General features: G+C 41.0%; 1 protein-coding gene across 1 annotated transcript in view; it reads left to right on the top strand.

Annotated features, from left to right (window-relative positions):
- GRID2 (glutamate ionotropic receptor delta type subunit 2) overlaps positions 1–16,901 on the top strand; it is a 2,300,191-nt gene that overhangs the window by 1,975,372 nt on the left and 307,918 nt on the right. The window contains exon 13 of the mRNA XM_029609341.1: positions 2,244–2,439. Within this exon, the coding sequence (XP_029465201.1) occupies positions 2,244–2,439 (196 nt within the window). The remainder of the gene's footprint in view (positions 1–2,243; positions 2,440–16,901) is intronic.

Genomic DNA, 16,901 nt, shown 5'->3' with positions numbered 1-16,901 from the left:
AGATATTGCTGATCCGAGACATGTGATCTTGCATTCAAAAAAGATATTATGGGGCCAATTTTCAAAGAGTTTACACTCCTAAGTTTTGGGATTAGGATCCTAAATTGGCCATTTTGAAAAATACTAGGGCTGAGTGCCTATATTTTGGCTCCTAGAGGTCCATATTCACAATCTTGCCAGCAAAGTTAACCCCTAGATTCATCAAAATGCTATAATTTTGCATGGATAACTCCAGCGATAAGAAATAGGGGCATGTTTATGATAATGTTAGAATTGCTGCATTTCATATAGATAGTGTATAGCAGGGTGCGTTAAAGTTTTTACACCCCATGATACTTACATTTCACTACTCACAAAGTGGAGAGAGAGAGAGAGACTCTTTATAAGGCCTTCACAGTATTCAACTATTTATATCACTATAGGAGGGCCAGCTAATAACTCCAGGTGAGGTTTTGGTGGTGGTTTAGGTTTTTGGGGACCAGTTTGGCAGGCAGTCTCTCACCCTAGCTTGATGGACTCTATACAGGGTACTATCAAGCTAGGGTGAGAGAACATTGTAGAAATCTCTTCTTTGGGAGACTTTCCTCACTCCAAATGATGTCAAATATTTACTCAGTTATACTGTGCTGTTCGTACGTCTCACTCTGCATGTCAAACTGGCCCCCAAACCCTAAACCACCACTTAAACCTCACCTTGAGTTATTAGCTGGCCCTCCTATAACGATCTAGATAGTTGAATACTGTTTAGGCCACCCTAGAGGGTCTCTCCCCTCCCCTCCCCATGCTACTCTCTCTCCCCTCTTCCCTCTCCCTCCCCAAGCCCAGAAATCAGGGGCGGATTGGCCTATCGGGGGATTGGGCATCCCCCGGTGGGCCAGTCACGTGGTCTGCCATGACGGAGATGCGCTCGGTAAACCACGAGATGTGTCCTGGGCTGGCCTGGGCGGTTAATCCCTGGGCCGGTCTTCCTCAGGAAGTTTGCGCAGGCGTCCATGAGCTCTCGGTTCCTGGCATGGACACGTGGACGCCCCGAGTTTAAAACATGCACATGTTTTCATCATTTCCAATTAAGGAGTGGACTGGGAGGAAACTTTCCTATCCCCCTACCTAATCTTCTTACCTTTTCTCCTCTTCTCTCTCCCCGACTCCTAACCCCTACCTAATTAGGCAAAATTGTTTTGTTTTCTTAGTTACTGCTCTGTTCAAGCAGAAGTAACTTTGGCGCACCGGCTGGCTACCAGCATGTGCTTCCTCGGGGCAGGTCCTAATGCCCACTGTCCTGGTTGACCCCCACCCTGCCCCTGCCCCTCCCCGCCCATGCCCCACCCCTTTTCGCTGGCCTGGCACTTCTGCACATACCGGGGGATATGCGCATGGCCCGACCACTTCTAAAATGCACTCACCATGCGCACGGCCCGGCCACATCCATATACCTCGGATATTCTGCACACCAGGCATCGAACATTTGGGCGTTATTGTATGGTGCTCTCGAGAAAGGTTCCATAGAAAAGTCAAATGGTGTAATGCAATATGCCAGACAATCTTTGGATTATTCTGGCACTGGAACATTCAAAAGTATAACAACAAGCAAAAAAAATGGGTTTTCTCTGGTCCAATATGGCTTCTATCTGCTATCCACTGGGTGCCTAATATTTTTCAGCTCATCCTTTCAAGTCTTTCTGCTGCTGCTGCCTACATAAGAAAACCTAAATAAAATATGACGTTTTTTGAATGTCTTTACAATACATTTCAGATACCAGTTCAATTGTACCAATACTGCTGCCAGCTGTTTTACACATCTGTATGTCAATTAAATACTTCAGAGAAACTTGCAGTTGCCCAATGATGCTTGAATTGAATGTTTGTGGGGCCAGAGGCTAAACTGAGAGAGGTAGCTGGTCCTAGTCTTTTTGTTTCAAGTTTGTCATTAAGCAAAGTAGAATCATTCATGTTCCCAGCCCATTTTATACTGGGTTCAGTTATGCTACAAAAGTTCTATACTCTTGCAAAGTACTTATTACTATAGGATTACTATCCAGTTTTACTACATTTTCTGTTTTGCTTCAGTTCTTTTTTATTTTCCCCAGCACTCTTCTCCATGTCATAAACCACAATTTGATTCTCTTAGCCTTGGGTTTTTTTTGTCTTTCTTTGACTTGACAGCTGTTTTCCTATGTGCTCATTTCAATTGCCTATAGCTTCATCATTTCTTCTTCTGTCTCTGTTTTTCTCCAATGATTAAGGTCTCTCCAGGATCTTTCAAAGCAGACAGATATTCCTTATGGCACTGTCTTCGACTCAGCAGTTTACGACCATGTTCGGGTGAAGGGGATGAATCCTTTTGAGAGAGACAGCATGTATTCCCAAATGTGGCGGATGATTAACCGAAGTAATGGATCAGAGAACAATGTTCAAGAATCTCCGGAAGGTATTCGAAAGGTATAGGGCACACTTTTATTATTGACTACTTTTTAACGACAAAGTGGAAGATGATGCGCCCTGAATTATTAGCGTTTTATTTGACATTTTTTGTCTTTCACTTGCATAGGTTCTATTGCGCAGTTCTTGTAATCTGAACAAAAACAAAGCAAGAAGAGATTAGGGTTGTACATTGTACAAATTAAGAAAACTCCTTTTGTACAGTTTACACTAATATATTCTTTTTTTGGCTTAGCTTGCTTCCCTCCTCATATGAGTTTACATCCCAGTCAGAATCTGTCCCAGTCTTGCTCACTGGCATTCATGAGGGGGATTTTGAAGCTGAAGCGCCAGGAGGCTTCTTTCATAGGTGCCGGGCATATTTTCCTAATAAATCCCCACTCTCTTCCCTCTATAAACCATCATTGCAGACTCAGTCCTTCGTAGAGGGCCAAAAACCACAATTCCTTTTGAAATACAGTATAAGTGCATCATTGAACCCAATCCTACATGTCTCTGGTGATCCCAATACTTTTAAACTATTTATATGAACAATTTTGATTGCTCTACCATAATCTGGCATGCTTTCCATTTTTTTCTTGCCTCACTAAGAATAACTGTGTTTTAACTTTTTTGAAAGCCTACTTTCTAAAATGTCATTTCAGAATAGGTTACAAAAACACTGATTGTAGAGAAACAGTCAACTATGAGGGTGTAGTGCTGTTCTAAAGTACAAAAAATATAGCATTAAGGAAAAAAGTTCTATATTATATGGTTTATCAGTTTTTTGAACAAAAGATAATGTATTTGTTCCCCATTGGTTCTTCAGCACCTACTGTGTCCATTTCTAAGCCTTTGATTTCTGATATGACTCATTTTAGGGACAGCAATACTCAGAAACATATTAGTGCTCAATCTATGCTGTCAATTACTGTATTTCATCTTTGTCACCGCTGCAGAAATTTTGCTTTAGAAAATGCCCAGACAGTGATATCAATACAGAGGTGTTTGCTGTCACCCATATACTAGTTGGAATTTCATTTTGTTTGGCAAACCAAAACGAAGCTTCTTTATAAAGAATCTAAAGATGGACCGGGTTGGCAATTCTTCATTTGTTTAAAGATTAGGACCCTGACCATTTTTATTTCCAGTTTTGAAGAGGATTTGTGTGTCAAAGAAGTCAATTAGTATTACTAAAACAAGGATTTTAACCAAAGGAAATGGAATGCCTGTTGGGGGGGAGGGGGGGGAGGGGGGCAGAGCATGCACATTGTCTCCAACTCCACCCCTAGTTCTTACAATTAATGTCATTATTTCTTACATTATTCGTCATGGAGGAGGGTGCTAGGCAAAGAGAAGGAAGGCCTTCCCCCCAAGAAAAATAACAAGAGTCCTTGCTCTCCTCCAGCCCCCAACCCCTACTCCCTAGGTCTCCAGCTTTCCCAGACCTCCTCACTAAACTTATTGTGTGATGCTCCCCCTCCCCCACACACAATACAGGTCTCTTAGAATCACTTAGCGGCGGCAGCAGCAGCAGAGGCACTGCAGGTTGGAGCTGTAGCATCGGTAAAAGGCAGGTCCAGTGGTCACAGAGAAGGCAGCAAGGGAGGGCAGTCCGATGGCCTCAAGACAAGGCAGATCTGTGAGGCAGGAAAGGAAGGCATGACCAGGAGCAACAAACTGAAGAGGAGGGTTCAGGGTGACAGCAGAGGCCGCCTTAAAGGTAAATTTTAAAAAGGACGCACCGATTTTATAGCACGCGCACCTGATTTTATATTTTGCGGTGCCCATGTGCACACGGGTGCTCGCTTGCACGCACAAAGGGGGGAGGGGCAGATTTTATTTAAAAGCATTCAGTGATGCGATCGGGCCTTCCCCAGTTCCCTCCCCCCATAACTATCCTTCCTCCCCTTTTCCCCTCCCCCCCCCCACTCACCTACATTATTTTTGTTTTAAAACTTACCTGCTCTCACGAGCAGAAGGTCTGTGTGCCAGCTGGGACCCCGCCCCCACCCCTCCCAGACTCCGCCCCGGCTCTCCCCCAGCCTACCCCCTTTTTAGGAACCAGGCACCTCCGCATGTGCCGGGAGATGCGCGCATTGCTGTGCCCACTCCGAAAATGCACTCAGCGCACGGTACGGCCCAGCCTCGCGCAAGTCTGCCAGTACTGGCACATGCCGGGTTTTAAAAATGTGGCCGTTAATGTTCAGACATCCCCTTTTTAAGCCCACTCGGCTGTTTAAAAGTTACTGTCCCTGGTAGCAGAAGAGGTCTGTGGCAGCGAGGAGGAGTCACTGATGCTGACCACTGCATTTTACTTTTCAGTCCAGATTTTGATGGCTCCTGCAGCTAACATTCCTAGCCAGGATGCAGCTGAATATAGACCTCTTAGCAACCAGACTAAGGCACCAGAGCTGCATACTCGGAAAGGAGCATGGCCGCAATGACCAGCTGAAAGGGAGAATTGAAATATAAAATAAGGGCAAAATACCCTGGATAACTGAGAATGAAGACGTATGCTCCTGATTCCCAGCCCAAACCCAACTGAGCTGGAAGGAGGAAGCAACAACTGCCAGGCCAAAAAAATAAAAATCCAACAAAAAAAAAACAAACCCTCCGAGAATAAAATATTATTTTCTGAGCCCTTTTTGATATAGTAATCTATTTTTACTTAAATGTTATAGGTCAGTCACCTAGCTACAATGGTTGCCTAAGAAATTGTATGCTAATAGTGCAGGACTTCCCAGACTTCTCATGGTGACTCCACAGCAAGTCAGATTTTCAGGATTTCCACAAATATCCATGAGACCAATTTGCATTAATTGGAGACTATAGGGTCCATTTTCAGATATTATGCTGATAAGTTTAGAACTGCTCTAAAGCACAACAAGAGTTAGCCAGATAAGTTAGCCCCCAAACTGGCATTTGTGTATAAAATCCAAAAGCACAAAAGGCACTACCTATATTACTTGAAAATCACTTATGGTGCACAAAAAGACTTAAATGTATGAGTAAAGAGAAAAATGTTTCTTAAAGTAAGAGCCGCATCTGCAAGCCTGACGACGGGACATTGGGACATTGGTTACAATTTATAAATACTTGTTATCTACAAAAATGCTTCTTTCAGGCTTAACAGCCCACAACAGTCACTATCAGGCTTCACAGCCGGGTAAGAGCCGCAAATGAAGAACAGACCGGACGGTTCAACCTGGTTTGGTTGAACACGTCGTCAGGCTTGCAGATGCGGCTCTTACTTTAAGAAACATTTTTCTCTTTACTCATACATTTAAGTCTTTTTGCGCGCCATACGCGATTTTCAAGTGATATAGGTGGTGCCTTTTGTGCTTTTGGATTTTCATTTATAGGAACTACTTAGTGCTCTTTGTTGTTTTGATTTGTCTATAAAAAACATGTATACTTTTATTTGTTCAGGCTGGGGGTAGGGATTTCAAACTATTTTTACATGTTTAAACGTGTTTACCAGCAAAAAATTCTGAAAATTGCCCTCTCCGTGTTTAACAACAGGTAAATTATTCTGTACAGATCATCTTTTTTCAAGAAAATATATATTTTTTCTATTTTCCATTGAAACTGAATGTTTTACCCTGACCTTGAGGGGTGAGATATTTCACACAAAATAATAAAATGATAATTAGGAATAAAAGGCAGAGGAGACAATATTCAGCTGGTGCCCAGCTTGCAAAATTAGCCAGATAAACTTATCTGGCTAAGGCCTGGATTTATCAAAATGCACTAAATATCGTATGCGATAGGAAAAGGGGTGTGTTTTATGGTAATAGACAGTTTATTGGAAAGTGCACTATCTTAGCACTTCACATAGGTATTAGCACAAACTACACTAACCTTTTCACACTTTGCCATAAGTGCCAGAATTGTTGTATTTCCTACAACCAGAGGGGGGACCATTTTAAGCTGCTGGAGATCCAGCCTAGCTATTAGGGCCTTTCTACAATCATGGGGGGGGGAGGGGAGAGAGAGAGGGAAAGAGGGGGGGAGAGAGAGAGAGAGAGAGAGAGAGACTAGCCATAATGCCCTCATACTAGGTAGGTATTTATACCTCTATATGAGGCCTACCTACTCACTTGAGGTGAGGTTTAGGTATTTGTGTAGGGGTTAGGGGCCACTTTGACATTCAAAGTGAGATGTACGAACAGAACAGTGCTCACTTGTGAAGATTTCATGACCTTCGGAGTGAGGAAACTCACACAAAGATGAGATTTGTGCAATGTTCTCTCAACCTAGCTTGGAAAAAAAAAAAAAAAACCCAAGAACATAAAGCCAGGGGAGCCTTAGGAAATTCCCCTCTGCTTAAAATAATGTCTAGGAGACATTTACAGGATCCCCCCCCCCCCCCCCCCCCCCCACGGAAGTAGAACAGGCTTCACAGGAGCAATGGAACACTAAGCCACCAGGGAACATAATTACAAAAAATGGTGGGTAACCCTATAGCACTGATGTTAACTGGGGTGATACTAGAAACAATGCACCAGCACTGTCATTGCAGGGAATAAGTAAAGACACCTAGAGGGGAAATAAATATAAAGTTGTTGTTTGTTTGTTTGTTTGTTTTTTTAAAGCAGGTTGGGGGCATAATAAGCAGCCAGAGGCCATGGGCAAGCCTCTGCCACAATGATATACATAAGGATGAACACACAGAAGATATTTGACCCAGTGCTGTGAATGCGATGAATAAACAAATGGGATCAAGTTTAATGTTGGATGCCCTGGGCAGATCCTAGTCACTTCTCCATTGGAAAAGGGACATTTATTTGGAGCAAGACGGTTGGGCTCTGGAGGAGGTGTTCACAGCAAACACATAGAAACATTAGGGCTCCAGACCAAAGTTCACCTCCAGCTTCTACTTGAATCTAACATTTCTATTTTAACTGTGCCTGCTTCAAGAAGAGCTTTGTGACAGAGAATTAAAATGCCACATTATAAAGTATCCAAACAAAAAAATATTTGCCCAAATGTGAGTAGACTCAACTAAATCCACACAATAAACTCGCAAAAATAATTAAATCAAAACAACTGTATTTTTTTGAATTTACAAAGACAAACATCTCAAAAAATATTTTAATGGAGGAGGTGGTAGTTTCATATCATACGTACAGGTGCCATCCTGGTTACCATTCAATGTTGTAATCATTAACTGACCACTATCCCCCTATTTTTTTTATATATAGTGAAACTCCAAAAAACTTTTTATGTAAATTGTAAATTAGAACCGTGAAAAACTCAGTTCAAACTGGATACTTCAATAGCACAGTAAAAATAAGGGGAGAAGGAGTCGCTACCAAATTATCAGATAAGAATTTTAGGTGCCTTCAGGATATACTAGATTATGTGTGGCTAAGTACAAAACATATCTGGGGAGAAGGAATTGTTACCAAATAATTTGGTAAGGGTTTCAGGAACATTTTATTATGTGCAGCCGAATATAAAACCTTTTACTGTGCTATTGAAGTATCCAGTTTGAATTGAGTTTTTCACGGTTCTAATTTACAATTTACATAAAACGTTTTTTGGAGTTTCACTATATATAAAAAAATAGGGAGATGGTGGTCAGTTAATGATTACAACATTGAATGGTGACCGGGATGGTACCTGTATGTATGATATGAAACTACCACTTCATCCATTAAAATATTTTTTGAGACATTATAAAGTATGGCAGAGTGACACCAAGAGAACACTGTGACTGGTTTCCCTATGGTTTGTGGGGAAATATTAAGGATTTTTTGGGAAAACCAATATTCTGTACTAACTGTATATGCATCTATAAGGATACTGAGGAAAACCCACAAGACCAATTGATGGGCAAATTAGGAACTAGTTAGAACTATTTTACTGACAGAGATGCCATCTAAAGATTCCTGTACTGTAAAGAGAGATGTACAGTAGTGAGAGTTGGAGGGAGAAGAGAGATGTTAGGGAGAAGTGTTCTTTATGAGAAATTTGAGCAGCCTAAAAGGAAAAAAAAATATTCAAAAAAGGAACAATACTATGAAGCACAAACATTTTAAAAAGGGATTGAGGTATTTGGGGAAAAAAAACATATAAATGGGAGAAGTGAATAATTGTTCTTCTCTAGTGTTAAAAAAAACATTGGTTCCTGAAAGATAAGGGTAGCATTAGATAATTTTGGTCAATTTTAAAAGAATTGCTCAGGCAAAAATCCCCACAAACGCACTTAAATGGGCCATGTGCAAGCAACCTGGATTTTAAAAAGCCACAAAATACCTACCCATACACGTGTGAAGAATTAGGGGGCAGAAAAGTGGCAGGGTGTGGGCGTTCTGGGGTGTGGCAAGACTTACATGTGTACCTCCATATTTTTAACCCGAAAACCACGACGCATGCATGGAAATATCTGTATAACATTACTGCTGCTCCTGATGAGGAGCAAGTCTTTAGATCTTGAGTTTTAGGCTTATAGAACAGGGAGAGAGATGCAGATCAAATGGGTGATGTGACGGATGAAGAGCCAGTGGGATCTGAAGGACCTCAGTATTAACAGGACAAACTGGTGAACTAATTGAAAAACTGGGAATGTGCCTCATGCAAGCATGTTTTAAAATCTGCTGCAGTGGGTGACATTTATAGTAAGGGATTCAGTCTCGCTCCCTCAGCCCCCTCTCCACTTCCATCTCCATCCCTTCCTCCCCCCCCCCCCCCCCCCCCCCGAGTAACAAGCAGCCTCATTCCCTCCATCACCTCTCCCTGCCTACACCCCCTCATCCCCCAAGTCTTCACTTCCTCTATCTCCTCTCCCCAACATACAAAAGACAGTTGGAACCCAATAGATATTAGGCCTTTTGTGATATGCACTGGATATAGGCTTGACCCTAAGAAAGCTATGGATAAACAAATTACATTATAGTAAACCTCTCACACCAGAGCAACATTAACTGCCAGCACTCAGATAGTAACAAAACTTCCTATAAAAAGGCAACACTGAAAATATTACAATAGGCCCTAAAATACTGACATACCACCTATTCGGTAAACAGAACAAGTCATCTGCCTAAAAATACCTGCAAAAATAAAATAAAAATAACCTGTACCTAAAAATGTTGTACAAAAGCTTTTAAAACTAGACAGGTCCCTTCTTCAGATGTCAGTTCAGAGACATTCACAGCTAAAGATGGGTTCCATTTTGTCTCAATAGCTCATGTACAGTATTTTTTATAATACTTACATAGATCCAATAAAAGCTATTACAGTCTGTCAAGAATACAGTTACCCCAAGAGACAAATCTGCCAGGACTCAAACATCAACCATTCTACCCAGGAAAGAGCAGCACTGCAAATATTACATCAATATTTAAAAAAGCAGGCATATAAAAATTATCCAACAATTTTAACTAAAAGGAATTTAAAAAACCCCACATCCACTGCACTCCATAACTGAGAACTTTTGATTCCCAGTTGCCCTGATTAGTTGGCAGGGAGAGGATGGACAAACATTATCCTATTTCTCTTCCCCATATACACACTCTTAACACATGCTCATTCTCTTTCATGCACATACACAGACATATTCAAAGACACACTCACATTCAGTGGCTCTCTCTCTCCCACACACACACAGGCACTCTCTCACACTCAGTAGCTCATTCACCCTCACACACTCATGGCAATCTTCCACACTCAGTGGCTCTTATACACAAGGGCACTTTCTCACACAAAAAACGTACTCTCTTACACTATGGCTATCATACACAAAAGATTCAGTCATGCACTCACACAAAAAAGGCACTCTCTCCCTCACACGCATGCGCACACACACACACTCAGTGTCTCTCTCTCCTTTACAAACATGCACACACACACACACACACTCAGTGGCTCTCTCTCCCTCACACACACAGGCACTCTCACATACTCTGTGGCTCTCATATATCTATACACATAGGTACTCTTTCTCATTCAGTGGCTTGTTCACTGTTATACACACTCACTCTCGCTCACTCAGACTGAAGGCCTCCCGGTCATGTGTCTATCTCTTTGTCATGCTGCAGGGACGCAGGTCCTTCCTTTGGCAGTCACAGTATGGGCTCCACACTGGTCTGCAATACTCATCTTCAGCTGTCAATGTGATGGGCTTCACTGGCAGCCACAGGATTTACTTTCTTCCCCAGCAGGCAACAGAATGGGCTCTGCGGTAGCCTGCCAGATCACGCATTGTTTGTCACATGGCTTCTAGCAACAGGCACACTGATGCAAAGTCATCTGCTACCATGGGTACGATCTTGAAATAAGAACTGCAAGATCGTATCTGCAGCAGCAGGAGATGACATTCACTTCAATGCGACTCCTGCTGCCAGGCCGCCTATGAATAGCATGGTTGAGGGCAGTATCGGCTTGATTTATCACTGCCCATTGCCCAACTCAAAGAAAACAAATGTTACAAAAAAAACCCCAAAACCCAAATATATTAAGGAAATAGTTGGGACCAGGGATTCACTGAATCCTTTGAAGGCCCTGACCACACGCCACTGGTAAAAGCAGATGAAGTCCTATGGAAGACACAAGTGCACTAGTGCTCGAATAACCTCTTAAACTTAGGAGCATACTTAGGTGCATTTGGTGTATTTTACAACACATGTGCATAAGTGCGCATGACTAAAAATTCCAACGTATCTTTGCTCATGTGCCAATAAGCACATATATGGGTGCAAGCAAGCTCGTTTTAAAATTGCTGTTTGTTTATTGGGCAAATTTGTGGGAAATTATTTTTTTTTCCCTTTTTCAGACTTCGAGTGAAAAATAACTGAAATTAGTAAAGTAAATGGGCTATTAGTTTAAATAACTTGTACAAAAATCTCTCTATGTCTAAAAAAAAAAATAGATAAAAACTGACTGTACAATACTGACAGAGATTTGGCTATTTTTCTGTTTAAGTGAAAGAGAAATTGGGACCAAAGCTTTAGTCTGACTGAATAAAGCTCACATCTGAAAAATTGAATGGAAGCATCCATTTCTTCTGAAAGAGTTTAAAACCTGTCAGTAATGAAAGTTTCATTTCAGTAAGAGAGTAGAACTCCCAGTAGCCAGTGGAATCCTGACCTACAAATGTGTCAGTGGCAGAAAGAGCAGCAACAGAGAGAGAGAGAGAGAGCCTGGGAGACAAGTGATGTAAATAAGAAGAGTGACTAAAAGTATGTGATTAATAAAGAAAACCATAGAAAGAAAAAATATCTTGACTCACGTCTCTAATATAAGAGAAAGAAAAGAAACAACATTGATAAAGACAAGAAGAAAAAGGGGGCAATATTAATACCAGGATCTAAATAGGGACACTTTAGTTTTATTTAACATCTAGTAAGTCTTACAACTAGGACTCAGAAAATGTTAGCAAGACACTGATTTGTGTAATTTGTGGAAGATGGTTGCGAGAATATGGTCACTTTTTTCTCTCCTGTTATGCTGTTTGTCAGGTTAGTAGGGAAAAAATAGAACATGGAAAAAAGACTAAAAAGAGAATGCTGAAGAAGATAATTCTGATTGGTGCCCAGTGCAAGAAAGTTATTTTCAAGATAAAGATAAGTGTACACACACTAATCTAAACTCAGGCCTGAGAAAAGACAGAATACAGGAGACACAGTCAATAGAAAAATAAAAGCCAGAGCTAAAGTAAGATAAAGTGAATAACACCAAAAGAAATATACTTACCTGTAGAATATGGAGGTAATAGAAGACGCATCAGGCAGCTTTCATGGCAGGCAGGAAGAGAAGGACTGAGCACACCTCAGAGCCCTCTTTTATTGTACATTCATACAAAGGCAGATGATGTGTCATCACATGATTGGTTCCTTTCCACATAGCAACAGACGTATCACCACACTATTGGCTTGGCTCAGGGGGGCTGTATGGATCATTTCATTGGCTGCTGAAATCTATACCTCCTGACTTTGTCCTGCCTCTGACTAGGGAACACCCAGCCCCTCCCCCAGGAATTCAGGGCCAAGCACAAGCCAGAGAAATACATGATAGTCAGGTATCCTTTCCTAGGCAGAGAGGCTTAAGCACAAGTGATGCTTTTATTCAGCGCAAAGGTCAGGGAGAAGGGAAGATAGTGTTTAAACCCTGATGAAATGGCTTGCTGGCAAGCGCGTATTTCCCACACTTACCTGAAGGGAATTATGGTATATAACCATCTGTTTAGAAAGCAAAAGAACAAAGAATTACATTCTTAGGAAAACTATAGATATGTTTAAAGCTCTAGGTACTTTAAGAGAAGAAAATCCAAGAGAAGGATACTTAATGATCTCTTGAAAAGTGAGATCACGGTGACAAAAAGAATAAACATATTCCTGCTGTTGAGAAGCTTCTGTAAAGCATTTTTTTTATAACTGATTTTGAACATATTCAAAAATTTAACTGTTCATATTTAATATGTCTTGCCAGCTGGATACATTGCTTTTTAAATTTAATATGTTATTTATTTAATATAACTACAGAAAAATCATTTAAGTGATGGAATTACTAATTGTTATTATTCTAATAAAATGAATTGGCTTCTGTTCCTCCCCTCCCTCCTCCCACCTCTGTGAGACTAAACCGTGAGTTCCAGGCCCTAATTAATTTAAGGAACCTGTTAGGAAAAAGTTCTCCTTTGGGACTGCCAGTGAGAGAAAACATCTCAGAAAACCTATTATTTACTAATTATGACATTATTTTTTCAGTTACCTTGCACGAGAGAGGTTTTCTGTCCGCCGGGGTAGGTTACAAAGTTGTACAGCAAACCCTGAAAATCAGAGTTAACTGGATAACTTATTCAAGTACCTTAACGCCACCCTAGAATGCCCCCAGAATTTCTGTATGTCATCTGCTTAAATTTTAGCCAGATAAATGTCTGAAATATTCAAAAGTCAGCATTTAGGAGAATAATAACTCATGCCTTTGAAAAGGGAATCCAGAGATTATAACAATAGTGGTAAATCTTCTTCTAACTGGCTAATTGGGAGCAATATTCAGCTGCTGAATGGCTCAGCTAGTTAGCCGGATAAATATATGTGGCTAATTAGCAGGGTATATTACATTTAACCGCATATGTTATGTCTAATTTTAGGACAGGTTAGCCGCATGACCAGAGTGAACTGCATAATTACGCGGCTAACTCCGAATAACGGTTAATATTTACGGCTAACTCTTCTCCTTCCCAAAACTCCTCCCATCCATCCCCGAAATGCCCCTGACTTATGTCCCTAAATTCTAGCTGCATAACTGCATAACTGGTTATGCAGCTAGAATAGAAATGCCCCTGACTTATGTCCCTAAATTCTAGTTGCATAACCAGTTATGCAGCTAGAATTTAGGCTCATACGTCTTTTAATATGCTGCTTAAATGGCTAAATGGCTTTTGAGTATCAACCTCAAAGAGACCAGTGTTCAAAAAAAGCTCTGTGCCTAAATGTAAGAACCTAAGTTAAGTCCTCAAGTTATGTACTTATTTTCAACTGAACTTAGGATCCTAAGTTTTCAGCTGAAAATATCCCTGAATTAAGGGCCCCAAATTTAAGGCTTCTATTTATTTGCCTAGATTTAGCTTGTTGTGTTACAAGTGCCTGGTGCTGAAAATCAAAGATAAGCATCTAACTTTTTATCCCACCCTAACTCCACCCCCATAGCCATCCACGTTTTTAGCTTTAAATTTAGATTCCTAGTGAAACTAGTTGGCCCATTCAGTCTACACAGTTACTCCTGTTCACACCATGAAGGATTTATCCCAGCTGCCAGTCACGACCACTTATAGGATAGCAAACCTTAGTCAAGGCAGTTTTTGTCAACTTCTTCCACTGTATTCCACCATCCTGGGTAGTTGAAAATACAAGAGTCCATATTTAATCCATACCCATTACCTCTCCCCTGCCATGTCCAAAGACAGGATGTCACAATAATTCACCAGCAACACTAGTGCAGCTGTTACCTAAACATATGATTTCTTAAGTCCCCATGGACTTAACAGATGGTGCCCCACCAACAACAACTGACTGCACTGACCCTGTCAACGCAAGAAGTGCAGACAGAAACGTTAGAAGGGGAAAATAAACGGGAAAGATGATAAGTAAGATCAGAGAAGTGGACAGGAACAAGATCATGGATGAAGTGTAGTTTTGAGTGAGACTCTGAAAGTGATAGAAAATTCAGGGGATTTTGTTGAGAATTAGGGTTCTGGACACCCTGAAGATGCCAGATTTGGATTAAAATAACCCTGTGATGATACCCATGTAAATTAACTCCCTGTCGTGATAATCTAAGTAGAAATGAATGAAACATGTGTAAGTCAGTGGCTTAGGCACATTTATTAATTTAAATTGTTTCCCTGCTTAGATAAGATATAATTTAAGTTTAAAAAAAAAGACATTTTCTGTCCTTTCCTTCTGAAGTCAGGAAATGCCTAAGTTGTAGAAGACAGCAAATGCTCTTTTGGAAAACAAAGGAAAGGTAATCAGCTCCTGTTTATGGTGGTCTCTGAAGTCAATGGGAAGGAGAATAGAGCCTAATAGTTGTAAATGAAGTGGCTTGTTTGGAAGCCATTTGCTGGTCAATGCTATAGCAAGAGGGGGTGGAATAATATAAGTAACTTTCCTTCAATAGTATTGGATACTGCTTTTGATTTAGTGACAAATAGAATACTTTTGCATAAAAGTTTAGGTAAGTGATGCATTATATATTCATTGTGATAGCCAATAAAAGGCTAGGGACCGAATACTAATGATACTTTTTAACTAATCCCATTTAAAAAGAAGAGTCTGTCTTCCAGTCAGAGAGAGAGAAAGAGAGACAGATAGGGAGAGCCACAAGATGAAAAATAATTACAACCTGTTTTGGGGCTCTTGAAAGACAGAAAAAAAGAAATAAGAGGTTTTTTTTTATTTGCTGTTAAGCTGTCCTTGCAGCTCCTATCCAGTAACTGAAGCAAGTACAGCCTGTTGTTATTTTGTAGCAAGGGAAATCAGGGTGATTTTAAGATGAACCTGAGATTTATTTTATATTTGTAGTTAGATAAACAATATTAGTATAATCCTCACATCCCATAAGCATTAGGGGAAATAATCAGAAGATTTGTCACAACTTTATTCAGAATAGAGAGGGAATTTTTATATCGTTTTGTTAGGTTTTTGACATTTTCTCCATAAGGCAAAATTAAATGACCTGTTCCATGTGGAGTGCTAGAAGTTATTGCAGATTCCCCAAGCATCTTGAAATTGCATTCCTCAACTAAATCCACTGCAGAAAAATTCATTGAATTTAGAGTATTCAACAATCTCATGATATTGAAATGAGAAATCATATGCTAACATTCTGGCCAGAATTTAGATGGGGATTTTAGGAATTCATTCTTAATTTGCTTAATCTAAAAACTGAAGGAACGGACAGAGTGGGTTGCAAAAAGCAAATGTTTCCCTCTTTTCCAATGCTAATAAATGCTTCTTTTACTATAATGCCATGGGGGTACGTCTCCTATACAGCATAAAAATCTAAATGTGTTTTATAATATTGCATGCACTGATGTTGCTTATATTATAATAATAATATAATTCACAAAATATTTCATTTTTTCTTCTCCAGCCTCTACTCCCACTTTCTGAGAGAAGCTATTGTTGTGTTGGTATTTTATACATGCTAGGGGTGTGCAGAGGTGAAAAATATTTTTTGTTTTTTAATTTGTTCTTAGTGAGGGGGATTACCATGAATTTTGTTTCATTTAATGTATATTTTCTTTTCTTTAGTTTAAAAAACACAAAAATAAACATTTTTTAAAAAGCAAGAAAAAAAGTGACAGAGTCTCCTGAGGCCTGCTGTCACCACCACCCATCTCTCCCACCCAGAAAAATGCCGGGGCCTGGATCCTTCCTACCCCCACTTACCCAGTCCGGGAAGGAGCATCTGGTGAGGCCTAGGCCCAGGCCGAAGCCTCAGCCTTGTGTAGGCCTTTACTGAGGTAGGTTGCCTCAACTTCAGCCTAGGCCCTGTGCAAGACTCTGTCTTGGAGGCTTTGTCCCAAAGCCTCAGCCTACGCTGGACACTGAACCCTAGACCTGATGCTGGAGCCTTGGACATGGTCCAGTCTCAGGCCTGACACAAAGGCCCTGTAGGTAGGCCAAGGTCCTGAAGCCCTACACCAGAGCCCGGACTCAGGTCTGACACCAAGGTCCAGTCTGGAGGCTGGGTCCCAATGCCAGAGCCTTGGCATAGGCGGCGATGCCGGAGCCTCATCCTCATCCATGTCTCAGGCCTGATGCAGGGGTTCAATCAGGACTCTGAATCCTGACACCTGAACCTCAGCTTAGGTCAGAGCCTGAACCCAGGCCCAATGCCAAGGCCCAGTGCGGAGTCTGGGTTCTGATACCTGGGTCTTGGCCCAACCCGAGGCCCAACACCAGGACCCAGCCTGAAGGCTGGATCCTAATGCCAGATCCTCAGCTTGCGCAAGAGCCTGGGTATAGGCC

This window comes from Rhinatrema bivittatum, chromosome 1 (assembly GCF_901001135.1).
Source record: "Rhinatrema bivittatum chromosome 1, aRhiBiv1.1, whole genome shotgun sequence".
Classification (NCBI taxonomy): Eukaryota; Metazoa; Chordata; class Amphibia; order Gymnophiona; family Rhinatrematidae; genus Rhinatrema; species Rhinatrema bivittatum.
Note: the sequence above shows the minus strand (reverse complement) of the source record. Positions and strands in the feature narration are given on the sequence as shown.